At 47.2% G+C, this 26,834-nt stretch overlaps 1 protein-coding gene across 1 annotated transcript in view; it reads left to right on the top strand.

Moving 5' to 3' along the window:
- LOC119847874 (IgGFc-binding protein-like) overlaps positions 1-26,834 on the top strand; it is an 83,058-nt gene that overhangs the window by 50,505 nt on the left and 5,719 nt on the right. Inside the window, exons 29-37 of the mRNA XM_043502307.1 lie at positions 7,870-8,198; positions 9,367-10,021; positions 11,080-11,408; positions 17,822-18,395; positions 19,529-20,127; positions 22,136-22,700; positions 23,786-24,381; positions 24,932-25,502; positions 25,694-25,904. Of these exons, the coding sequence (XP_043358242.1) occupies positions 7,870-8,198; positions 9,367-10,021; positions 11,080-11,408; positions 17,822-18,395; positions 19,529-20,127; positions 22,136-22,700; positions 23,786-24,381; positions 24,932-25,502; positions 25,694-25,904 (4,429 nt within the window). The remainder of the gene's footprint in view (positions 1-7,869; positions 8,199-9,366; positions 10,022-11,079; positions 11,409-17,821; positions 18,396-19,528; positions 20,128-22,135; positions 22,701-23,785; positions 24,382-24,931; positions 25,503-25,693; positions 25,905-26,834) is intronic.

Genomic DNA, 26,834 nt, shown 5'->3' with positions numbered 1-26,834 from the left:
AAACAGCTTAAGTCGTGCTCCTGTCTCTAGCACCCAGACATCTAGTTTCCAATGGGATCCAAACCCCAAATAAATCAGTTTTACTCTGTATAAAGCTTTTACGGGGTAAACTCATAAATTGTCCGCCCTCTATAATACTGATAGAGATGCACAGCTGTTTGCTTCCCCAGGAATTACTTCTCTGGGTTAATGAATAAGCAGAAGTGACTTTATTAAGTACAAAAAGTAGGATTTAAATGATTCCAAGTAATAGCAGACAGAACAAAGTAAATTACCTAGCAAAATAAAACAAAAACACGCAAATCTAAGCCTAATACAGTAAGAAACTGAATACAGGTAAATCTCACCCTCAGAGGTGTTTCAATAAGCTTCTTTCACAGACTAGACTCCTTTCTAAACTTGGCCCAATCCTTTCCCCTGGTACAGTCCTTGTCCCAGCTCAGGTGGTAGCTAAGGGATTTCTCATGACTGCAACCTCCTTTGTTCTGTTCTACCCCCTTATATACCTTTGGCACAAGGCGGAAATCTTTTGTCTGTTTGGGTCCCCACCCCACCTTGTAAATGGAAGAGCACCAGGTTTAAGATGAATTCCGGTACCAGGTGACAAGGTCACATGTCCTATGAGATCCCCCCCCCCAAGCCTTCATTCTTCCCAGCCTGACTCACAGGAAGGCTCTCAAGTAAACAGAGCCATCTACAGTCAATTGTCCTAGCTGATGGGAGCCATCAAGATTCTAAACCACCATTAATGACCTACACTTTACATAACTACAATAGGACCTCAGAGTTGTATTCTATATTCCTAGTTTCAGATACAAGAATGATACAAATAGGATGACCACACTCAGTAGATTATAAACTTAGTAGTAATACCTTACAAGAGACCTTTAGCATGAAGCATATTCCAGTTACATTATATTCACGCTCATTAGCATATTTTCATAAAATCATATGGAGTGCAATGTCACATAGACAATGATGGAGTTCAGTGTTTCTCAGTGTCCGTGGAGCATAGGGGGCTGTGGAACCTTTTTGGCGGTCTTCAGAGTGAAGCAGCTATAGACAATTGTGGAGTTAAGAGGGGAGGCAGCTCCATGAGATGTTGTTCTCCCATAGAAAGGCATGGGATCTGTAGGTGCTTAAACCTCTCAGAATTTGACTCTTAGCACCTGCAGCCCTTCCTGACTTATGGACTGAAATCCTATTCGCACTGGAGTCAATGGGGATTCACCAATGAATTCAGTGCCACAGAAACAGCTAATTGAGGGTGCTTAGCATGTTGCTGGATCAGAAACTTAGCCCTGGTCTACACTAGGAGTTGAGGTCAAATTTAGCAGCGTTAAATCGATTTAACCCTGTACCCATCCACACGATGAAGCCCTTTTTTTCGACTTAAAGGGCTCTTCAAATCTATTTCCTTACTCCACCCCTGACAAGGGGATTAGCGCTGAAATCGGCCTTGCTGGGTCGAATTTGGGGTACTGTGGACACAATTAGACAGTATTGGCCTCCAGGAGCTATCCCAGAGTGCTCCATTGTGACCGCTCTGGACAGCACTCTCAACTCAGATGCACTGGTCAGGTAGACAGGAAAAGGCACGCGAACTTTTGAATTTCAATTTCCTGTTTGGCCCGCGTGGCAAGCTGCAGGTGGGGTGCAGAGCTCATCAGCAGAGGTGACCTTGATGAAGTCCCAGAATCGCAAAAGAGCTCCAGCATGGACCGAATGGGAGGTACGGGATCTGATCGCTGTTTGGGGAGAGGAATCCATGCTATCAGAACTACGTTCCAGTTTTCGAAATGCCAAAACATTTGTCAAAATCTCCCAGGGCATGAAGGACAGAGGCCATAAAAGGGACCCGAAGCAGTGCCGCGTGAAACTTAAGGAGCTGAGGCGAGCCTCAGCCGTGTTGTTTGACTCCTTCAATGGAGATGGAGGCAACACGGAAGCAGGTTTTGGGGATGAGGATGATGATGATGATAATGATGATGAAGTTGTAGATAGCTCACAGCAAGCAAGCAGAGAAACTGGTTTTCCCAACAGCCAGGAACTGTTTCTCACCCTGGACCTGGAGCCAGTACCCCCCGAACCCACCCAAGGCTGCCACTCCACCCCAGAGGATTGCCCAAGCAACAGAAGGCTGGCATTCAATAAGTTTTAAAGTTTTAAACTTTTAAAGTGCAGTGTGGCCTTGTCCTTCCCTCCTCCACCACCCCTCCCAGTGCTTCTCTCCTTCACCACCCCTCCCGGGCTACCTTGGCAGTTATCCCCCTATTGGTGTGATGAATTAATAAAGAATGCCTGAATGTGAAGCAACAATGCCTTTATTGCCTCTGCAAACGGTGATTGAAGGGAGGAGGGGAGGGTGGTTAGCTTACAAGGAAATAGAGTGAACCAAGGGGTGGGGGGTTTCATCAAGGAGAAACAAACAGAACTTTCACACCATAATTTGGCCAGTCATGAAACTGGTTTTCAAAGCTTCTCTGATGCATACCACGCCCTCCTGTGCTCTTCTAACCGCCCTGGTGTCTGGCTGCGCGTAACCAGCGGCCAGGCGATTTGCCTCAACCTTCCACCCCGCCATAAACGTCTCCCCCTTACTCTCACAGATATTGTGGAGCACACAGCAAGCAGTAATAACAGTGGGAATATTGGTTTCACTGAGGTCTAACCGAGTCAGTAAACTGCACAAGCGTGCTTTTAAACGTCCAAATGCATATTCTACCACCATTCTGCTGCACTTGCTCAGCCTGTAGTTGACAGCTCCTGACTACTGTCCAGGGTGCCTGTGTATGGCTTCATGAGCCATGGCATTAAGGGGTAGGCTGGGTCCCCAAGGATAACTATAGGCATTTCAACATCCCCAACAGTTATTCTCTGGTCTGGGAATAAAGTCCCTTCCTGCAGCTTTTGAAACAGACCAGAGTTCCTGAAGATGCGAGCATCATCTACCTTTCATCAACATCAACGTAGGATGGCCGGGAAACGTCCCTTGTGATTCATCAGTGCTTGCAGCACTACTGAAAATACCCCTTGCAGTTTATGTACTCGCCGGCTTGGTGCTCCGGTGCCAAGATAGGGATATGGGTTCCGTCTATCGCCCCACAACAGTTGGGGAATCCCATTGCAGCAAAGCCATCCATTATGACCTGCACATTTCCCAGGGTCACTACCCTTGATATCAGCAGATCTTTGATTGCGTTGGCTACTTGCATCATAGCAGCCCACACAGTAGATTTGACTACTCCAAATTGATTTCCCAACTGACCGGTAGCTGTCTGGCGTTGCAAGCTTCCACAGGGCTATTGCCACTCGCTTCTCAACTGTGAGGGCTGCTCTCATCTTGATATTCATGCGCTTCAGGGCAGGGGAAAGCAAGTCACAAAGTTCCATGAAAGTGCCCTTATGCATGCGTTGGATATCACACAATCATATTATAAGGATGAGCATGGGGGTGTGGGGTGCAAGAGGATTAGTCACTGGCTATCTCGAAGGCAGTTTGTGTTACAGTTCCCTTGGCATCCAGCCATTAAGGCCATGAGGCAGCGTGTCTCAGTTTCCCCATCACCCAGCAAACCAGGTTTTTATGGTTTCTCTGCTGTGGTAAGTTTTAAGTCTGTTTACAGGTATTAATTGAAAAGTAGCATTATCATAAGGTTTAACATCCATGTCAAAATTCTTATCCCTAAAACTTAACATTAATACCAAAATTGTTATTACAGATATGCAATTACAAGCATCTTTATGATACCACGCCCTCTGTTCAGATATTCTAGTTTGAGGTTAGTTTGTTCATTATCCCTGGTGTCCTTTGACTCTCTCCCAAGTCACTGGCTTTTCTTCCCCTCCAGTTGTTCCACTCTGTGTGGGTTCTTAATTTAATCATGTTTCTGGAATTTTGGTGCCTCTAGGTCTGGCAGGATAGGTGTCCAGGGGGATTCTGCACATTGACTGGCCCTTTGGGGAGCGGTTTCCCATCCCCAGGACTGTACATATGCAGAAAATCCAGCTCCCCTTTTGGGGTTACCCTGTGTTTCCCCCTCCCAGCACTGAGTCCTTCCCTGCCCCCTAGAGGGCTGTGATCTGTGTTCTCTGGACTAGGTGTGTTTACCCTTCGATCAGGTTTTCCTTTTCCCAGCAGCTTTCCCATAACTGCTCTCTGTCTCACCAGCCTGGAGGAACCCCCCCCCCTCCCCGCCTGCCAGTTGGGTCATTTGTGTTCTCACAAACTGCCACCTGGCAATTTCCTGGTCTCAACAATTCTGCTGTCACAGGCATTGGAGCTGCATTTTGATGTAAAGAGACACAGTTACTTTCCAAAAATGTATCAGAAATAGCATCCTGAAAAACTGGGACCTGGATTGCGGTACCCTCCATCTCTGGTTCAGCTGCAACCTGCTGGCAGCTAACAACCTGGACAATTCTCTCCCTGTCAGTCATTACACCTCCATCCCTTCCTGATGTGGTGTTGTCTCCAGCTGCAGTGCAGGAGTTGGTCTCAATCACCCTCCCACCTGGAAGCATGTGGCTTCCCCCAGCAGCAGAAGAATCAAGGAGAGTCTCTCCCATTCTCTCAACAGTTCCTGAGACCTTACCCTTTCCCTTGGGGTCCCAGCATAAAACTCCTTCCTGCTGCAGGCAAGTACTTTAACCTGAACTACATGGAAAAAATCATTAGCAAGAAGCAGGTTGACTAGGAGGTGTTCTATTACCCCCACAGTCAAAACACTTTCCTAACCTCGCCAGACCACATGGATTTTAGCTAGTGGTACAAGAAATCTGCTTTTGCCCACCCCCACAGTCTTTGCCATTTGGCCAGGCAACATACTGTCTTTGGGACCACACTCTGCTTAACCAGAGAGATCTGGGCCCCTGTATCCCTCTGCCCCAAGTATTCCCTGCCATCAATTTGGACAGCCTTAACAAGCTCCATATCTGATTCTGGAGAGGCTAATCTCACAAAACCAATATGATAGGTTTCCATTGCTTGGGGGTTTCTGTGTTGAGGACAGAAGAACTAAAATGAGCTACTGGTTGCCTTCTTCCTCGTAGCACAGGGCATTTATTCCTCAGGTGATCAGTGGAATTACACTAATAGAACCTTTTGGGCTCTTCTGCTTTTACAGGAGATTTGGGATGAGGGTTGCAGTACAGGGATGTTTTGGGTAAGAGAATGTTTAGGCTCCCAGCTCCCTTCTCTCTTTCCAGAGGCAAAATGGGATCCTCCCTCCCCACAAGTTTTAAACCCCTCTTTCTGGGGCCTGCCCTCAATAGATGCCTGAATCTGCTCAAAGGCATCAGCTAAAAGAGCCATCTCATCCACAGACTTTACATCTTTGTCCCACAGACATCAGCCTGACATATGCTTAGGAAATGCTCTTGAGCAACAAGATCCAACATTCCCTCAAAACTTGCCACCTCCTTACCCCTCACCCATTTTCACAACAAATCTTTCATTTTGTTTACATACTCCCCATTACTCATACCAATATCCCTTTTAAGATTCCTAAATTTCACTCTATATGTTTCAGGCGTAATCTGAAAATTTTGCAAAACAGTATCTTTAAATTTACAGTAGTCTAAAGCATCTTCAATAGGCATTCCATTGAAAATATTTTGAGCTTTACCAGTTAATTTCGCAATCAGGGTAGGAACTCTCTTATCATCAAGGATTTCATGTATTACACACAACCTTTCAAAGGTAGTCAGATATTCAGCAATATCATTGTCCTCACGGTATGGAGGACATAAGTGTTCCCACTTGTGGATTTTTGGAGTGATGGGAGCCGTGGGGGTCGGGGGCTCTGGTTCTGCTTCTCTAGCAAGTCCAGCTGGTGTGTTCTCTCTCTCTCTCTCTCTCTCTCTTTTTTTTTTTCTTCTTTCTTTCTTTTTCTTTTATCTCCAGTTGTTTCAGTTGCAATAATCTCTGGTGCTCCCTCTCCTTTTCTGCAACCTGCAGCCTAAAAAGATCCAACTTCTCAATTGCTTCATTGCTTTCACTCATTTTCCTGCTTTTTTGTTTCTACTTCCCTTTTCCGAAATAAGCAAACAGAAAATAACAAAACTGTGACCTCCTCCTGAGTGTTCTTAGCCACTGCACTTAAGACTTGTTTAAAATCACAAATACCAGTGCTTCAAGTGTGAACTTCACTTGAAGTAACCAGCTGCACATACACCCTGCTCTGCTGTGCCACTGTGAGGTTCCCCTGGTGTTATCTGGACCAGTGATCTGCTAGGTCACTCCAATCCTGGACTCTGGGAGCCAGCCTTACCCTGCTCTGCTGTGAGAATCCCCACTCCTGGGCTGTTCACGCACAGCTGCTGGCATGTAAGCTGCTCCTTGGATTGGGCAACCGAATGACACTAGCCAATATCTCCGGTCCCAGACACAACCCTAGGAACCTCCATCTTGCAGTGTCCAGTTATGCCCGCCGGACACCGCAAGCTAAAATGAGTTCCTCAAAGAAATTTATATGTACCAGGCTTGTTATCCCAAGGGGATTCTCTGACACACTTCAAACCAAATGCACTGCTTCAGGTAAAATAAACAAACAAATTTATTAACTACAAAAGATAGATTTTAAGTGATTATAAGTCAAAGCATAACAAGTCAGATTTGGTCAAATGAAATAAAAGCAAAATGCATTCTAAGCTGATCTTAACACTTTCAGTGCCCTGACAAACTTAGACGCTTCTCACCACAGGCTGGCTGGTTGCACTTCAGCCTGGTTCTCCCCTTTGATCCGCACTTCAGTTGTTTGGTGGTGATGCCTGTAGATGGAGGTGGAAGAGAGAGGAAGAACATGGCAAATGTCTCTCCCTTTTATCATGTTCTTTCTTCCCTCTTGGCTTTGCCCTGCCCCCCTTCTGGGTCAGGTGAGCATTACCTCATCATAGTCCCTGACTGACCAAGGGAAGGGGGATGACTTACTCAAGAGTCCAACAGATCTTTTGTTGTTGCCTAGGCCAGTGTCCTTTGTTCCTGTGAGGCTGGGTTGGGTTTGTCCCATACATGCTCTGATGAGGTGTGAATTGCCCCTTTGTTCCTGGAGAGTTTTGCCTGGGCTTGTTTTAAGCCATGAGGACACATTTTCAGCCTCATAACTATATACATGAAATTACAATCTATAACATTACTATAACAATGATTACTATAACAATGATTACTATAACATTATTATAACAACAATGCTAAGTGCATCATGAGCCTTCCGAAGACATCCGACATGACAAATTTTGCATTGGATACCACACAATCATATTATAAGGATGAACATGGGGGTGCAGAGTGTTCCCCTGAGATACAGAGTGTCACGGTTGTGTTGAGAAATTTTGGAAGGTGGTGAAAGAGGAGTGTATGCTGTGATGAGGAGCTGTGTGTTTGGGGTTATCATGTATTGGCTGTGTTGTCATGTTGGTGGTTGTGTTGATTTGTATCGGGGACTGGGTTGAAGAATTTTGTGTTGAATTGTGTGGGTGACAAATGAGGGGTGTGTGTCTGGGGGATCATGCTTGGGGACTTTGTGTTGATATGTTTGGGCATGTGGTCTACGTTGGAAAGTTTGTGTTAAGTTTCATGAGTGGTGAATCAATCTTTAAAGAACTGTGGAGCAGTCTCCCTTATATCACTGACTCATTACAACCAATGAAATTGTTGAAGACAAACTAGGTGTAGCATAAGGGTGGTGGTTGGTTGAGATACATCTAAATCACAATGGTCTAGGACTTTTGACATGGCATAGCTACACGCCTTACTGCTTTATTATATATAGATTATTATTATTATTTATACTACTGTAGCACTTAGGAGCCTAGATACTGGACTTGAGTTCCCTGCCATGTTGATATGATCAAAATTTTTTCTTTCAGATGCCTGCAAAGCTCTGAAATGCTGGAACAAAGAGACATGCCGGACTGAGGATAGCCACACAGCATGTATTCCTGACTACATGGCAACCTGCTTGGGCTCAGGGGACATGCACTACCAAACTTTTGATGGTCTGAAGTTTGACTTCCAGGGCACCTGCACCTACATCCTGGCCAAATACTGTGGGAACAATGCCACCCTGGAGCCTTTCACCATTGATGAGAAGAATGACAATAGGGGAAGCCAGGATATCTCCTTTCTGCGGGTGACCAACATCTACATCTATGGGTACAACATCTCCATCTACAAGAGGGAAGTTGGCAAAGTCCGAGTGAGTCTCCCAGCTCAGGGCTCTGGCACTTTTCAACTTACAAGGCACAGTACTTTTGTGTAGTGTCTCACACAAACAGAATCCCAAACAGATGCCATCAGCTGAATATGTCATGTGGGCAATACAAGTACATAAATATATCTGATCTGTTTGATCTGTATGTTTGAAAAACTTAGATAGCAAAAACAAGACTTTGTGGCTAGATCAGAGGTGGGCAAACTGTGGCCCTCAGGCCACATCTGGCCCGTGGGACAATCCTGCCCAGCCCTTGAGCTCCCGGCCGGGGAGACTAGTCCCTGGCCTCTCCACCACTGTTCCCCCTCCCCCGTAGTTATATTGCCACATAGGCAGCGGGGCTGTGAGTTCCTACCGCTCTGAGCAGCATGGTAAGGGGGCAGCGGTGGCGCGTGCTTACGCAGCGGTGGGGGGGTTGGGTAGGGAGTCCCGGGGGGCAGTCAGGGGACAGGGAGCAATTGGATGGGGCGGAGGATCTGGGGCAGTCAGGGACTGGGGAACCGGGGGGGTTGGATAGGGCATGGGAGTCCTGGGGGGCCTGTTGGGGGGGGTGGATAGGGGCCGGGGGGCAGTCAGGGGACAGGGAGAAGGGGGGTTGGATTGGGGGTGGGATCCTGGGGGGGCAGTTTGCGGCAGGAGGTCCTGGGAGGGGGCGGTCAGGGGAGAAGGAGCGGGGGAGTTGGATGGGTCAGGGGTTCTGAGGGGGGCAGTCAGGGGGCGGGAAGAGGGCAAATAGGGGGCAGGGTCCAGGCTGTTTGGGAGGCACAGCCTTCCCTACCCGGCCCTCCATACAGTTTCGCATCCCGATGTGGCCCTCAGGCCAAAAAGTTTGACCACCCCAGGGATAGATCGATAGCTATTTCAGATAGGTAGAATCTATATAGAGATATAGGGAATTCTGGAAACAGATACCTTAGGTAGATAGTGAAGCTAGATAAATACTGTGTTTATTCTGGGACTTTGGATTGATTTCAGTTGTTCTTCTTGAACAGTGATTTAGGATTTGACCATTATTTTACTTGCTGCTGGTTAGAGTGACAATGAATAATAGCCAAAATGAATAGTGAGGCTACATTTGGAGTAAGAGTAAGAGCAAGTGAGGATGAAAGAAGAATAATGCCCATCGTGTTCCTCCCCTCCTGTCTGTCTCTAGCTAAATGGTGTGATCACCAGTCTCCCGGTGATGCTGAAAGATGGTAAAATCAGACTGTACCAGAAAGGCCTCAGCACTGTTATGCAGACAGACGTTGGTCTCCGGGTGGGGTACAACAAGAACTGGCATCTGGAAATCACCCTCCCCAGCAGCTATTATGGTGCCATGTGTGGTCTTTGTGGGAACTTCAACCAGAACCCAGAAGACGACCTGATGTCCTCCAACAGCATCAAAGTCTCCTCCATCGTGGGCTGGGCTGCCAGTTGGAAAGTCCAAGACCGGGACCCCTTTTGCTGGGATTATTGCCAAGAGACTTGCCCAATGTGTGATGAGATCAAGAGAGATCTGTATGGGGATGACAGTCACTGTGGGGTGATCAGTAAAGCACTGGGAGGGCCCTTCAGAGAGTGTCATTCCAGGGTGAGCCCCGACGACGTCTTTGACAACTGTATCTATGACGTGTGTCTGAATGAGGGGAACAAGATCATTCTATGTGAGGCGCTGGAGGCCTACGCGGACTCCTGCAGGGACCATGGAGTCACTGTCTATGACTGGAGGACTCCATCCAGCTGTGATGAATTTGGAGATTGGAATTCTGTCCAAACAGGTGGCAATGGAACTAATTCGACAGTTTACCCTGTTGATAGAGGGGACGGTGAGTGACCTGAGCATGGGGATGGGAATATCCATGTTCGTGGGGCATTGGGGTCTGCAGTGAGTCTTAGGGTAGAGCTCCCCCTATTCTGCAGAATTTCCTTTGTTTGGTTAGTAGTCTCCTAGTAGTCTCCCCTTGAAGAAATTGCAAGCCTGAGAGAATGACAGATACAGGTAGCTTATCTGCAATCTGGCTATCAGTGCAATGTATTTAGCAAGTAGGCAATGGTGTAGTTCAGTGTCTATGGGCCATAGGAGTCTGTGGAACATTTCTAATTGTGTTCAGAATGAAACAGCATAAGAACAAAGCAGTGGGCGATCCAGGAGATGAACTTTTTCTCCCATTGAAATATGTGGGTGTCAAAGGTGATTACAACTCTCAGAATTTAGCCCCTAACATGTGTGGCTCTCACTGACAGGCCCACAGACAGCAATTCTAGGCCCCAGGGCAGCTGCGCTGCTGGGTGCATTCTTCCGGCACAGCCAGGGCTTCCACATGCCCACCTGGCTGCTTTCACTGCCGCTGGTACCACCCCCCACGTGCCTAGGAGCCCTGTGGCCCACCTGGATGATTTAAAAGAGCCTGGGGCTCCTGGTTGCTACCATGGCAGTGGTGGCAGCCGGTGGCTCCCGGGCGATTTTAAATTGCCCGGGCCCAGGGCAATGCCTCCTTCTCCCCCATGCTGTCGGCGGGCCTGCTCACTGATGTATGGACTGAAATGCCACTCACAAAGGAGTCAGTGGGAATTAGCCAGTTACTTTAGTGCCACAGCAAAGGGTTATTGAGGGTGTGCTGGATCAGAATCAGGGGTATTTAAGAACATGCATAACTTTAAATGTGTGAGTAACCTCATTGATTTCAATGGAACTGCTCACACGGTTGCATGTTTAGTTGGACTGGAACCAGAGCAGCAAGCCAAGTTCTGTTAAGTATCCTCAGCACGCCTTGGTTGGTTCAGTTGGTTCTGCATGAATGCTGTGCTCATGGCAAATTTTGCTTCCCCAGCTAGGCACTTGAGTCCCCCACTCTGTTGATGTGACTGGGCTTTCTCCTTTCAGAAATATGCAAAGCCCTGCAATGCCGGACCAAGGAGTTATGCAAGACAGAGGATGGCCACACAACATGTGTTCCCGACTATGTGGGAACTTGCTGGGGCTGGGGGGACCCACATTATCACACCTTTGATGGCCTGAAGTTTGACTTGCAGGGCACCTGCACCTACACCATCGCCAATTACTGTGGCCATGACCCCTCCCTGGAGACTTTTACCATTGAGGAGAAGAATGATAACAGGGGGAGCCAGGCCATCTCCTTTCTACGTGTGACCAACATCTATGTCTATGGGTACAACATCTCCATCTACAAGAGGGAAGTTGGCAAAGTCCGGGTAAGTCTCTGATTTCAGGACTGCACCTTTTGGACTTATAACACACAGTGATTTGGCATAGTGTCTATCCCACACAAATGGTATCCTAGAATCAGGGGATGTGAGAGAGAAAGACACAGGCAAATGGGAAGAAAGATGTTTTCAGTTGATGTTTCTAACCTTGGACAAGGTGGGGCTGCTGTTTCAGGTGTTAGAAGATGCATGGGAGAAGGCTCTCCCTCTTATACAAGAGACAGAGAAAGAAACGAGTGTTCGATAGGTAGATACTAAAGATGAAATCATGACTCCATTGAAATCAATGGGAGTAGGTGTCATAGATCACACGTCTCAGTAGAGGACTGAATTCTACATTTAGTTATGGTGCATGTGTCACAGTGCAAATTCAGGACTATATACTCCTCAATATGCACAGCAGAATGGCCTGTCAGAAGTTTGCACAGAGATCAAAGGGAGAATATAGTCTCCACACCTGGAATACTGTGTGCAGTTCTGAACGCCCCATCTCAAAGAGTTATATTAGAATTGGAAGAGGTACAGAGAAGGACAACAAAAATTATTAGAAGTATGGAACAGCTTCCAAATGAGAAGCGATTAAAAAGACTGGGACTTTTCAGTGTGGAAAAGAGACGACTAAGGGGGTATATGATGGAGGTCTATAAATTATGACTAGTGTGGGGAAAGTGAATAAGGAAGTATTATTTATTCCTTCACATAACACAAGTACCAGAGGTCACCCAATGAAATTAATAGGCAGCAGGTTTAAAACAAACAAAGGGAAATACTTCTTCACACAGCGCACAGTCAACCTGTAGAACTCATTGCCAGAGGATGTTGTGATGGCCAAAACTATAATGGGGTTCAAAAAAGAGATAAATAAGTTCCTGGCGTATAGATCCATTAATGGCTATTAGCCAAGATGGTCAGGAATGCAACCCCATGCTCTAGGTGTCCCTAGCCTCTGACTACCAGAAGCTGGGAGTGAACAATGGGATGGATCGCTCAATGATTGCCCTTTTCTTTTCATTCACTCTGAAGCACCTGGCATTGGCCACTTTGGGAAGACAGAATATCTGGCTAGATGGACCATTGATCTGATTGAGTATGTCTATTATGTTCTTAATGAGAGCTGGGCAAAATTTTTCATCCAAAACATTTGTTGGCGAAAAATGCAGCTTCTGTGCACTGAAACCTTTCATGATTTGCATCAGTTTTGACAACTTATTTTGGCTGAGAAAAAAAATCTAAAAAAACTGAAAGGTTTTGTTTCAACATTTTTAAAATAAAATGTTTCAATTTTTTAATTTGAAATGTCATTTTGTTTCTAAGCTTCCTTTTTTTTTCAAATTTCAAATGTTTTAAAGAATGCTTGAAATTGGACTGAAACAGTTTGTTTCACCTGAAACAATTTTCTTTCCACTTTTCACCAAAAAAATTGATTTTTTTTCAGTTCAACTGAAACAATTTTTTCCCAATTTTTTCATAATTACTAATCTATTATTTGCACATCTCTAGAAGGAACTAAATTTTTATTTATGTATTTATTATCCATTTCCTTCTTCTTCCATTCACTGTACAGTAAGAAAGTCTGCACTATTTGAGGCTCAGATATATTTCTGCCCTTTTTTTCCTTTATTTTCAGCATTTTCCTTTTTCTGATTCTCTTTTCCAGACCTGTCTGTGTGAATATCCTTCATCCTTTTCTTTGTATCTTATTCCCTGTAGCAACCCCTAATTCTCTACACAAGATGCTTCGGCCCCAGTCCTTGCCCAGTCCTTCTGCCTTTAACAATAACATCTTCTGCCAAGATGCTTCTGCCCCACAAGATGCTTCTGCCTCAGTCCTTCTGCCTTTAAAATGACCAGGGTGTGATGGGATGCTTATCCCACACATAGAATCATAGAACCATAAAGTTAGAAGGGACCTCAAGGGTCATCTAGTCTAACCCCCTGCCATGATGCAGGATTTGTTGTGCCTAAACCATCCAAAACAGAGGAAAACTTCCTTTGAAGGTGCTTCCACTATCTTTGCTAGATAGTCTGTTCCATTGTCCTGCTCTTCTTTTGGTTAGGGAGTTCTTCCTGATTTAAATTAAATATGCTCTGCTGTAGTTTGAACCTATTGCCTCTTGTCCTGCCCTCTATGGCAAGAACAACTTTCCTCCATCTTTTTTATGGCAGCTTTTCAAGTATTTGAAGACTGCTATCATATCCCCCCTTATCTCCTCTTTTGCAAACTAAACATACCCAGTTCCTTCAGTCTTTGCTCATATGTAAGGCTGCAAATCATTCACAGAAATCATGGAAGTCATGGCTTTCCATGACCTTCCTGAATTTTGCAGCACTAATGCAGCTGATCCCAGGACCACCCAGCAGCTGGAGAAGTCCTGGGGTCAGCTGCACTGGGCGCTGCTCTGGCAGCCCCAGGCAGCTGGTCCCCAGGTTGCCCCGCCCGGACCAGCTGCAGTGCGGCCATGGGCCATCCCCCACCCGGACCAGCGGTGGTGGCTGGGGGGCCCTGGGCTGCCCCCATCCTGGAGCAGCAGCGGGGCTATGGGCCTCCCGCCTGGACCAGCGGTGGTGGCGGCCCTGGACACCTTCCACCCGGAGGGACAGCTCCCAGGGCCGCCACACCCTCCAGCGTCAGAGGGCCCTGGGCCGCCCCTAGCTGCAGCAGGGCCTGGGCTGCCCCACCCCAGCCGAAAGCAGTCTTCAGGAGTGTCCCCCTCCCAGCAGGTAAGATTTAGTCAGAGGTATTTTTAGTAAAAGTCATGGACAGGTCAGGATGCCGTGACTTTTTGTTTATTGCCTGTGACCTGTCCATGATTTTTACTAAAAATACCCGAGACTAAAACGTAGCCTTACTCATAAGATTTGCATTCCATCCCTTTGATTATCTTTGTCGTTCGCCTCTGGATCCTTTCCAGTTTCTCTACATCCTTCCTATATAGCAGTGACCAAAACTGGATGCAGTACACCAGCTAAGGCGTAACTAGTGCCAAATAGAGCGATACTGTCCCCTCCCTTGACTTGCACGCTATGCCTCTGTTAATGCAACCCAAAATTGCATTCGTACATGTCACGATTCACTGTTGCAAAAAAAGCAAACATTCTAGCATGTATTAGCAGAAGCATTGTAAGCAAGACACAAGAAGTAATTCTTTGGCCTTGTCTACTCTGGCAAGTTACTGTGCAGTAAAGCAGCTTTCTGCGATGTAACTCCTGAGGTGTACACACTGCCAAGCCACTTAGTGCGCAGAAACTCCTCAGTTGCAGCACTGCAAAAAAAACACCTTGACAAGAGTCGTAAGTGTTAAAGCACAGTGACTTCAGTGCTATATTGGCAGTATAAACACTTTACAGTGCAGAAAACAATCGATTGGCCTCTGGAAGTGTCCCATAATCCCTCAAGTGGCCGCTCTCCTCATTGTTTTGAACTCGGCTGCCCTGGAGACATGCACCCCTCCCCTTACAAAGCTCCATTTCTGACAGCCCTTCCTGCTGTGCTGATATACTCAGACACACACACAGAGCAAACCATTAATATGGAATGCTCCTGCTGTTGAACACAGAGGCACGTGTGTGTGTGTGTGTGTGTGTGTGTGTGTGTGTGTGAGAGAGAGAGAGAGAGAGAGAGAGAGAGAGACAGATTGCTGTGCAGAGAGCTGGGGAGGGAGATGGGGGCTAATGTCGGGGTTTCCCCCTGCCTCAGGACTGGTTGCTTCCAGCTGCTGTCTGAACTTACAAGACAGCATGCTGACACACTGTCTGTCCCCCAAAACACACTGTCCCCCCTCCATACACATGCAAACACACAGTCTCTGAAACACACTCTGACCCGCCCCCTTTCAGTTAGAAAGCCACTGGCAATGTAGTAGGATACCCATGGAACAATGGGATTGGGAAACCTGCATCATGTGATGCTGTGCCTGCCGCATGAGGCATTGCAAACCCTTCCCAAAGCACCCTCCAGCAGTTGCACAGTGGGATAGCTACCACAATGCACTGCTCTCTTTGCCATTGCAAGAGCTGCTAATGTGGAAGCACTCCAACGTCACAAGGAGCACAGTGTGGACACGCAACAGCGGTTTAATTACAGCACTTTAATAAAAGTGGTATAACTCGTTGCGCAGAAACCTGTCAGTGTAGACATTCCCTTACACTCTACTCCACACTGATTAGGCCTCAACTGGAGTATTGTATCCAGTTCTGGGCACCACATTTCAGGAAAGATGTGGACAAATTGGAGAAAGTCCAGAGAAGAGCAACAAACATGATTAAAGGTCTAGAAAACATGACCTGTGAGGGAAAATTTAAAAAATTGGATTCGTTTAGTCTGGAGAAGAGAAGACTTGGGGGTGGTGGGCGGAGCAGCATGGTAACAGTTTTCAAGTACATAAAAGGTTGTTAGAAGGAGGAGGGAGATAAATTGTTCTCATCAACATCTGAAGACAGGACAAGAAACAATGGGTTTAAACAAGGGTGGTTTAGGTTGGACATTAGGAAAAATTTCCTAACTGTCAGGGTGGTTAAATACCGGAATAAATTGCTTAGGGAGGTTGTGGAATCTCCGTCATTAGAGATTTTTAAGAGCAGGTTAAACAAACACCTCTCAGGGATGGTGTAGATAATACTTAGTCCTGCCATGAATGCAGGGTACGGGATTAGATGATCTTTGAGGTCCCTTCTAGTCCTGTGATTCTATAATACTATGTGGGGGAAGCACTTTTGCCACACAGGACTTAAATAGCTAGTGTTGTCTCTGAAGTGTTATCCATGGGCTTACAGTTGATGCTCTTGTCGGGGACTCAAACCCCAGACGGCACAATTCGTTGTCTGACCGTAGAGAGACAGGCAACACCAGCAAGGTCCAAATATAAGTTCTTTATTGAAGAGTGCACACAACAATAAAGAGCAGCCCATCTCCCAAGAGAATCAGCTTGCTCCTAGGCAAAACTAATAGGTTTTTATAGACAGGTCCATCGCGTCACAGATTATTGATGAAATAGCCCAAGCCCCCCTCCCCCTTTGCTAGTTAAAAGTCTTTTATCATGCATGCATACCTATCTCCCATTGTATATAGCTTTTGCAAGTCGTTATGCCTCCCCAACTTTTTTATCAATCCAGTTGTCAAACCGGAGGCGAGGAGTTAAGAACATACATGAAACAGAAACAGGGAATGGAGACAGTGTGTCTCCTTCTCATTCTCGGAACATCTGGTACAATAATGCAGGAATGCAGGTCTCCTCCTTAATTCACTCCTTGCACTTAACAAGCATTCTTTCATCCTACCTATTTCAGTCAGGAACCTTCCCAACATTCCTGCATTGGCCTAACTTTGGTTCGGTTGACATAGCTACTTCATTGTTAAAATTTTCCTAACACTCTGATCCATTTAGTAGGGGCAGTGAAGTTTATACCATTGTGGGTCATCTTTTCAGGCTCTGCAGACTCAGGCAGATGTTGTCGAACTAGTCACACTTGGGCACATTTGGAAGGTTTTCCTTGCAGCCATAAGGCCAAAAAATTATTTTAAACAAACAAACAAACAATTCAATAAATAAATAAGTAAATAAATAAAATAAAAGTAAAAGCTTAGATTCTGGAGATTCCCAGTGTGTCATGTGGGCCATACAAATATATCAGATGGGTTGTATATTAGACACTTCTAGATAATTAGATATTGTAGATAGATACTGTGGGTGGGTAAATAATATAGCTAGATAATGAGGACAGAGAGATCGGTGGGTGGATGGATGGATGGATGCTTAGATTCTTTAGGTGACTAGTCATATAGGTAGGTAGTGTGAATGGGTAGATAGACATAGAGAATTCTGCAGACAGACAGATACTGTAGGTAGATTTTGTAGATAGCTAAGTGCTCTATACAGAATTCTAAAAATGTAGGGCTGGAAGGTACCTCAAGAGGTCATCTAAGTCCATCTCCCTCGGCCGAGGCAATATTAAGTATAGCTAGACCATCCTTGACAGGTGTTTGTCTAACCTGTTCTTAATATATTCAGGCCAACTCGCATTGATTTAATTGGTTCTTTCTGAGTAAGGAATGGGTAAAAAGTGATGGCTATTAGTCAGGATGAACAGAGATGGTGTCCCTAGCCTCTGTTTGCCAGAAGCTGGGAATGGGCTACAGGGGATGGAGTACTTGATGATTCCCTGTCCTGTTCATTCCCTCTGGGACATCTGGCATTTGGCCACTGTCAGAAGACGGGATACTGGGCTGACCCAGTATGGCCATTCTTATCTTCTTTTGATGAAGGATTTGGCCCCCCGTATTGTATATGCCACTGCTTAGAGTGACAATGAGGTACAGTCGAAATGATTGGTGAGGCGACATACGCAATAAGAACAAATTAGGATGAAAGAGCAATAACATCCCATCCTTTCCTTGTCTCTAGCTAAACGGCGTGATCACCAGTCTCCCAGTGACACTGTCAGACGGTAAAATCAGAATGTACCAGAGCGGCTTCCGCGCCATCCTGCAGACGGACTTTGGTCTCCGGGTGGCATACAACTGGGACTGGCATCTGATGATCACCCTCCCCAGCAGTTACTATGGGGCCACGTGTGGCCTATGTGGCAACTTCAACCAGAACCCTGAAGATGACATGATGTCAGCCAGCGGAACCAGAGTCTCCTCCATCGTGGGCTGGGCTGCCAGTTGGAAAGTCCAAGATCGGGATCCGTTTTGCTTGGATTCCTGCCAAGAGAACTGCCTGAGATGTGATGAGAGCACAAGGGAGCTGTACGGGGGCGACAGTCACTGTGGGTTGATCAGCAAAGCACTGGGAGGGCCCTTCAGAGAGTGTCACTCCAGAGTGAACTCCAGTGAATTCTTCGATATCTGCATCTATGACGTGTGTCTGAACAGGGGCGCTATGAGAATCTTGTGCCAGGCGCTGGAGGCCTATGCAGCAACCTGCAGAGACCACGGGGTCACTGTCTATGACTGGAGGATGCCATCTGGCTGTGGTGAGTCTGACAGCTTGGTGTCCTTACTGTGACGGGCATAATCAGGCTAGTCAGTAGAGAAGCCTGGATGTTTTTCATTCCACCAGAGTTTCAAGGAAAAATGCCATTCTTGTCAAAGTCCAAATGTTTAGAAAAAAGTTCGGATTTTGAAAAAAGTAATTTCAAAAAGTGAGACAAAGCGTGTCAATAACATTTCAGAATGGAGCATTTTGATTTTTCATTTTGAAACAACTTTTGACAACAAAATTAATTATTTTTAGATTTATAAAACATTTTTTAAAAGTTTTATAAGGTTGAAATGAGACATTAGTGTTTTGATTTTATCAAAATAAAACACTTTGATCGACCTCCAACAAGGTCTGGGACAGGAATTTCATTTCCATTCCCTTTTGGAACAGAAGAAAATCCAAAATCTTGGTATTTCCCATGAAATGGTAAATCTGGTTTCAGCTCAGTTCCAGTAGCCCATCTGTTCCCTCTGTCGGTGGAGGGGATGGGGAATGACCTGAGCATAGAGTTGGGAATGACTGGGTTTCTTGGGCATAGGGATCAACACTGACTCTGAGCACCATCTATTGAGCTCCCTACTCTGCTCCTTGCAGTACAATGCCCCCTAGTGTCACCCTTGGGAATTGGGGTCAGCACTGATTCCAAGGACTGAGCATCCCCTACTGAGCCTTCCACCCCACTCCCTGAAGCACAGTGCCCCCCAGCGCAACACTGGGGCATTGGAGTCAGCATGGACTCAAGTGGAGAGCACCTCCTAATCAGACCCAGCTCCTTTGTTTGCAGAACAGCGCCCCTTCGCTCCACACTGTGCCATTGAGATCAGCACTAACTCCAAAGGAGAGTACTCTTACTGAGCACTCCCTGCAGACCCTAAGTGTTCTTTATACCCAAGAGCTGACCCTGATGATTCACTCATGGCCTGTGAGATTTGGCTGCAGACATATATGGCCTTTTGGTTTCTGAATGCAGAAGTTAATTCCACCGTCCTTTTCCTTATGGCTGTTTCATGCAGGGTGGATAATGCACTGCGTGTAAGAATTTGTCTGTAGCTCTCACTGCGTCTAGGCAGGTTGTTTCATTCATTTCCTGTATTTTTAAATCTCCCCTTTCCAATCCTGTCCCAGCCCTGCCCTGCCCTGAGAACAGCCACTATGAGGCCTGTGGGAATGCCTGCCCCGCCAGCTGCTCTGACCGAACTGCCCCCTCCTCCTGCCAGGAGCCCTGCGTGGAGACCTGCCAGTGTAATGACGGTTACGTCCTCAGTACTGACAAGTGCGTACCCCTGGAGAGTTGCGGCTGTGACTACAATGGCTACTACTACAAACCCAGTGAGGAGTTCTGGGCCGATGAGAACTGCCACTCTCGGTGCAGTTGTGACTCCAGCCTGGGCACAGTGGTTTGCAGAAAGACCACTTGCAAGCCCAAAGAAAGATGCTCTGTGGTCAATGGGGTCCGTGGCTGCCATACAATCAGCTACTCTACCTGCATAGGTACTGGAGACCCTCACTACACCACCTTTGATGGGAAAAAGTATGATTTCATGGGCACCTGCATCTACCAGTTCGTGGCTCTCTGCTCCGAGGACCCCACACTTACTCCGTTCAATGTCAAAGTGGAAAACAACAACCGAGGCAGTAAGGCTGTGTCCTTCACCAAAAGGGTGACCTTAGAGGTCTACAACGCGACCATCAGTCTGAGCCAGGAGTATCCACGCAAGATCCAGGTTGGGACACAGGATCACTGGGGAACGCAGGAAGTCATTTAAATGATCTCTTGTCTGGAATCTTTATCTTCTTAGCTCTGGGAGGGAGTGGGGTCTAGTGGTTGGAGTAGGGGGTGAGAACCAGGACTCCTGGATTCCATCCCTGGTTCTGTGAGGGAAGTGGGGTCCAGTGGTTGGTGCGGGGGGCTGGGAGCGAGGACTCTGAGGTTATATCACAGCTGTGGGGACTAGAAGGTTAGAGCAGACGGTGCTAAGAACTAGAGCTCCAGCATTCTGCTCCTGGGAAGTAGGGGAAGTGGTTTGAGCTGGGATTCAGACATTTAGGATTTTATTCCTCTCTCTGCCCCTGACTGGCTTAATAACCTAGGGCAAGTCGCTTCCTATCTTTGTACCTCTATGAGCAAGTCTACTCTTAAAACACTGCACCAATGCAGCTGCACCGCTGTAGTGCTTCATGAAAATGCTACTACGTTGATGGGAGGGCTTCTCCTGTCGGCGTAGTTAATCTACCTCCTCAAGAGGCAGTGGCTATGTTGACAGGAGAAGTCCTCCGATCGACATAGCACTATCTACACCGGGGGTTAGGTCAGTGTAATAGGGGATGGATTTTTCACACACCAGAGCAACGTAGTTATACTGATGTAAGATTATAGGGTAGACCTGGCTTATTTCCCCAACTCTAAAGGGGGTAATAAGACCTTTTCACTTCACAGGGCTGTTGTGAGTAGAGCTAGGCAAATAATTGTTTTTTTTTTGATACACTTCCAGTCCTGAAAATATTGACAAAAATTCTGTTCAGCCTGAAACGAAACTTTTTGTTTTGTTTCCGGGCAACAAAAAGCCAAGGAAATGACGGGCTAGGTTCATGCAGTCACCAGCAGTGATAATGACTCCCTTTAGCACTCACCTGGAATGTGGAAGACCTGGATTCCATTCCTCCTTCTGCCTGATGGGGAGAAGGAATTCGAATTTGCTGGACAGTTCCCTAGCTACTGGACTATAGGATATTCTGGGGCAGGGCTACACTTAAAATTTAGATCAATCTAAGCTATATCTTTCAGGGGTGTGAAAAATCCACCCCCTCCCCTCCAAGCACTGTAGTTAAGCCAACCTAACCCTTGGTGTAGACACAGCTAGGCTGATAGAAGAATTCTTCCATCAACGTAGCTACCGCTGGCCAGGGAGGTGGATTATCTACCTACATTGGAAAAAACCCTTCCATCAACGTAGGATGTGTTTGGACCTTGACACGACAGTGGCACGTAGAATCCATAGTGTAGAAATATGCCCTCAGTCTCTCCTCTTGAAGCTGTTCCACTTTGTATGAAATACTTGACTAGTCTCTGGCCCAGAGAGCAAGAATAAGATTGATTCTATACCCGTCTGTTAAGCACTCAACTGGGGCAGGGGGAGACCCACATTCAAATTCCTGCTCCATTGACTAGTTAGTTATACGAAGTAGAACAGCTTCAACAGGAGAGACTGAGAATACCTTTTCCCTAGAGTAGCCTAGTAGGTGCTAAATGTGAGACCAAAATTCAATCCAGCAGTGGGGGGAATTGAAGCCACATCCTGGGTGAGTGCCCTAATGACTGGGTAACTGTTATAAAGGAAACTGCTCGTGCATATGGCCCCTTGGGCATCCAGCCTGAATTTTTTTTTCCACCACAGCTATCCCTCCAATTTTTATCAAATATGGAAATAGTTTCTGGTCAACGAAAACTGCATTTATGAGCAAGTACATTATTTGTGTGAGATTTTTCACCCAGCTCTAGTCTTTAATGCTTCAACTGCCTAGCACTCCTTGGATAGAAGGAGCTCTAGAAAAGGAAAGGGCAATAGTAAGGGGCAATGGGATGAAATATTAATGCACTGGGTTACCCTCCACCCAATTCAGAAATAGAAATTCTGGAGCCAGACCATCCATGGCAGCTCCATGGAAATGGAATTATTTCATGTTGAGTGCACTGCGTGAAATCCTTGACAATCTCTACTGTATGTTTTCCAGGTCAATAGTGTCTTTGTGGACCTGCCCTTCTCCTACCAGCACAAGTTCAAGGCCTACATCAGTGGAGTCCACGGCTTTATCCAGACTGATTTCGACCTGAGAGTGAGCTTTGACTGGTACAGCTATGCCAGAGTCATCATACCCAATACGTACGCCAATGCCGTCTGCGGCCTCTGTGGCAATGCCAATCAGGACCCCAGCGATGATCTGACCATGAAGGATGGAACTCAGACATCTGATGAGATTCAGTTCGCAGAGAGCTGGAAGGTGGGGGAGGTGCCAGGGTGCTCGTCTAGCTGCACCGGGGATTGCTCAGTCTGCAGTGAGGCTCAGAAACAACCCTACAAGGGAGACCAGTACTGCGGGGTCCTCACCCGACAGAACGGGCCATTCAGGCACTGCCACGGGGCCATCAACCCAGCTCCCTTCTTTGATGATTGTCTCTATGACACTTGCCAGTACAAGGGTCACCAGGACACTCTGTGCAGCGCAATCAGCGCCTACGTCACATCCTGCCAGGCCAGGGGCATCCGGATAGGGCAGTGGAGATCGGCCTCGTTCTGCAGTGAGTGTCGCCTGGGGGACTCTGCTTTAGGGACTGGCGACTGCACATGTGCAGCGGCACCCTCTGCAGGGTGGGCTCAGAATTGTTCACCCACCCAGTTCTGAGTTTTAATTTACAGTGTGCGATATCTTTGTTACAGATTCTAGACCTGGACATTTCCACCATGCAATTAAAATGTTAGTCCCTGAAATATTTTTTTCACTCTGTGTCATGTTACTTAATGTCTAGATGTCCTGTAAACTTTCTCTTAGAGCTCATCTTTTCTGTTCCTGGTGTTTTCATGCCTTGTCTATAGTTACAGAGCTGCAGCTTCACAGATGCAGCTGTGCTGCTGTAGCACTTAGTGAAGACGCTACCTATTCCGATAGGAGAGCTTCTCCCATTCGTGTAGTTAATCCACCTCCTTAATAGACGGTAGCTATGGCAACGGGAGAAGATCTCCTGTCGCCATAGCACTGTCTACACCAGGAGTTCCATCAGTATAACTGTGTGGATGTGGATTTTCCACAATCCTGAGCGATGTACTTATACTGACATAAGTCTGTAGTGTAGACCAAGCCGTACACTTCGCCTTTCCAGAGTAAATTGAATTAATACTTTGGCATTTGGAGAAGTAGAAACATTTTATAACGTTCATTAAGTCTTGTAAGTCACTTCGAGGTAGGTAAGTATTGTTATCCCCATTTGATTGGTTGGGAAAATTAGGAAAAGAGCTGTCAAATTATTTGGCCAAAGGTGTCCTCCATAAATAAGTAGCAGAGCTAGGAAAAGAACCCAGGAGTTCTGAGCCACCCTGCTTGCAACATAATGCAGGAATGCCGACTCCCGCTATTCTAGTCAAGAGGTGACCCTTCATCCCACAGATGGGGATAAAACCCAAGAGTCCTGATGGCCACTCCCCTAATTTAATCACTAGACTATACTTTTCCCAGAGATGAAGCTAGGACCAGGAGTCCTGATTCCCAGTCCCCTGCTCTAATCATATCCTAACAGATGTGAAAAGAACATTGACCAAGATGATCTGTTAGTTCAACCACATTTCTCCTCACACAGAAATTCAAATTCTCTCTGATCTTTTTCTTCAGGACCCACCTGCCCGCTTAACTCTCACTACGAACTCTGTGGAATCAGCTGCCCTTCCAACTGCAACGACCTGTGGGCTCTAGATCAGTGTGAGAAGTCCTGTGCTGAAGGGTGTTTCTGTGATGCTGGATTCACCCTGAGTGGTGACAAGTGCATCCCTGTCACACAGTGTGGCTGTGTGCACAAGGCCGTGTATTACAGGAAGGGAGAGGAGTTCTACCCCAGCGCCTCCTGCCAGGAGCGCTGCCTGTGCAAAGACAATGGGGTCGTCGAGTGCCAGGAGGCCTCCTGTGGACCCAGTGAGGAGTGTAGGGTGGAGAACGGAGCCCTGGGCTGCCACGCCACGGGATATGGAACCTGCGTTGCATCTGGTGGACCTCACTACATCTCCTTTGATGGACGGGCCTTCGACTTCCAGGGCTCCTGCGCTTACACCTTAACCAAGGTCTGCAGCAGAGACTCTGGATTGGGGAACTTCTCTGTGGTGATGGAGAATGAGAGCCCTGGTGGTGGCCACATGGCTGTGATGAGGACAGTGGTGGTGTCCCTGCATGGTTACACCATCGCCATGGAGAGGGGGAGGAAGTGGAAGATTGCGGTAAGTCAGTGGTGGATTAATGATTTTGCCGCCATTAGGCCCTGAAATAATTGCCCCCCCCCGCAGCTCCCGGCCCCCCCACTGCAGCTCACCTCCGTTCCGACTCCGCCTCCTCCCCTGACCGCACCAGCGGGTTCTGCTTCTCCCCGCTCCCTGCCAGTGCATGTCCACGAAACAGCTTCGCGAAGGAGCGGGGAAGAGGGGGGAACGTGGCACGTTCAGGAGAGGAGGCGGGGCTGGGGTGGGGATTTGGGGAAGGGGACCAATAGGGGCGGGGGGGGTGGGGAATGGGGCAGGGAAGAGGTGAAGTTGGGGCAGGGCCGGGGCGAAGGGCACGAACTGGCGCCAGGGGAAGCAGCCTCTGTCTGCTATTATAAATTTGCCGCCCTCGGCCTCAGCCTTGTCGGCCTAGGTGTTAATACGCCACTGCGGTAAGTCCCTGTTTGCGATTAGTCTTACATAGCACTGATGGGGTGTGGATGTGTGTAAAACACCAGGACACTGCTGAGTCTCCACCAGTGATGGGTGAATTTCTCTCTCATTGGCACAGGTGGGTGGTGAGCTCTACACCCTCCCACTGGCTACGGACGATAGGAAACTTTGGATTGACCAAAAGGGGAACAACATCATTGTCCAGTCAGCCTCTGGCCTCAAAGTCTTTTACGACACTGCCTCCTACCTCCTAGTGTCCGTCCCCAGCACCTATAAGGGACATGTGTGCGGCTTGTGTGGCAACTTTAATGATGACAAGAACGATGATCTCCTGCTGCCCGGTATGAAGAGTACCCAGAATGTGGATGAATTTGTCGCCTCCTGGAAGGTGCCTGTTGATGGTGCCACATGCTCTGATGGCTGTGGTGAGAAGTGCCCCGTCTGTGATGCAGCCCAGACAGCACCGTACCAGACTGAGAGCTCCTGTGGGCTGATCACAGCCACCTCGGGTCCCTTCAGACACTGTCACTCAATAATCAGTCCTGTTGAGTACTTCAACCACTGTCTTTATGACTTGTGTGCCACCAACGGAAGGGGAGAGACCCTCTGCCAGAGCCTGCAGGCCTATGTGGCTGCATGCCAAGCAGCTGGGGCCAAGATCGAGACCTGGAGAACAGCCTCCTTCTGCCGTAAGTCTACAGGACAATCTACAGTCTGTACTTCATTAACCCATAGCTGCTGTAGTTCTTGTGCGATCCAACCTCCACAATGCCTCTCAGACTTCTAGGCTAAGTAGGAGCCTCTGTTTATTTAGGTTGGAGACCTCAGCTTAACTTGGCTTTTTGTCTGTGATGGTCATAATTTTTCTTCTGTCCCTCAGCCCTCGCCTGCCCAGCTAACAGCCACTACGAGCTGTGTACCAGATCCTGCAATTTCACCTGTGCCAGTTTGTTTGCCCCTGCCCAATGCACCGGGAAGTGCTTTGAAGGCTGCTGGTGTGATCCAGAATACGTGTCCGATGGGGAGGCATGTGTCTCCATGGATAGGTGTGGCTGTGTGCACAATGGACGCTACATCGAGGTGGGTGCTGGGTTATTGGTCCGTCTGTTCTCCCCGATTCTGCCATTCTCCTCTGGCAATGGGATTCCCAATGGGAATTAGAGTGACTGTAGAGTGGCATGTCCTGTGTCTTACTATGCGGATATACCTAAAACCTAGAGCCAAATCCTGCCCTCAGGGTCACCAATGTGGCTTCCACTCCAGTCAATGGCAGTTGTGCATACAAAACGTGGGGCCCATCATTTCTATTACAGGGATCATAGAATCATAGAAGATCAGGGTTGGAAGAGACGTCAGGAGGTCATCTAGTCCAATTCCCTACTCAAAGCAGGACCAATCCCCAACTAAATCATCCCAGTCAGGGCTTTGTCAAGCCAGGCCTTAAAAACCTCTAAGGATGGAGATTCCACCACCTCCCTAGGTAACCCATTCCAGTGCTTCACCACCCTCCTAGTGTAATAGTTTTTCCTAATATCCAACCTAAACCTCCCCCACTGCAATTTGAGACCATTGCTCCTTCTTCTGTCATCTGCCACCACTGAGAACAGGGATAATCTTCTATATTCCAGAACAGGCCTTTGGAATAACCAAAGCAAAGGCTGCTCCCAGAAGATCCTTTCCCAGTTTTACACTAAGCTCAGAGCATCCCATGGGGGTATCAGTCTTTGGGAGTTTCACTGGTTCTGTGTAATTGCCCATGCAGAGCAGACTTGATCAACGATGCTCACAGTTTATGGATCTCACTAAGCAGCCTTGATGGCTTGATATAAGGAATTTATCAGTAATCTGGCATTTAATGTGACTCCCAGGAGGTTCTGAGCATGGGCTCAAATCAGACAGGTATCCAGATAGGCAAGTATTGAGATGAAGCTTCTTTGCAGGAGATTGTAAAACAGAGCTGGAAGGAAATACAACAACGGAATGAAACTGTTCAGCAGGTTGGAGTCTGAACAAGTGTTAAG

The sequence above is a fragment of the Dermochelys coriacea genome, chromosome 24 (assembly GCF_009764565.3).
Source record: "Dermochelys coriacea isolate rDerCor1 chromosome 24, rDerCor1.pri.v4, whole genome shotgun sequence".
NCBI lineage: Eukaryota > Metazoa > Chordata > Testudines > Dermochelyidae > Dermochelys > Dermochelys coriacea.
Note: the sequence above shows the minus strand (reverse complement) of the source record. Positions and strands in the feature narration are given on the sequence as shown.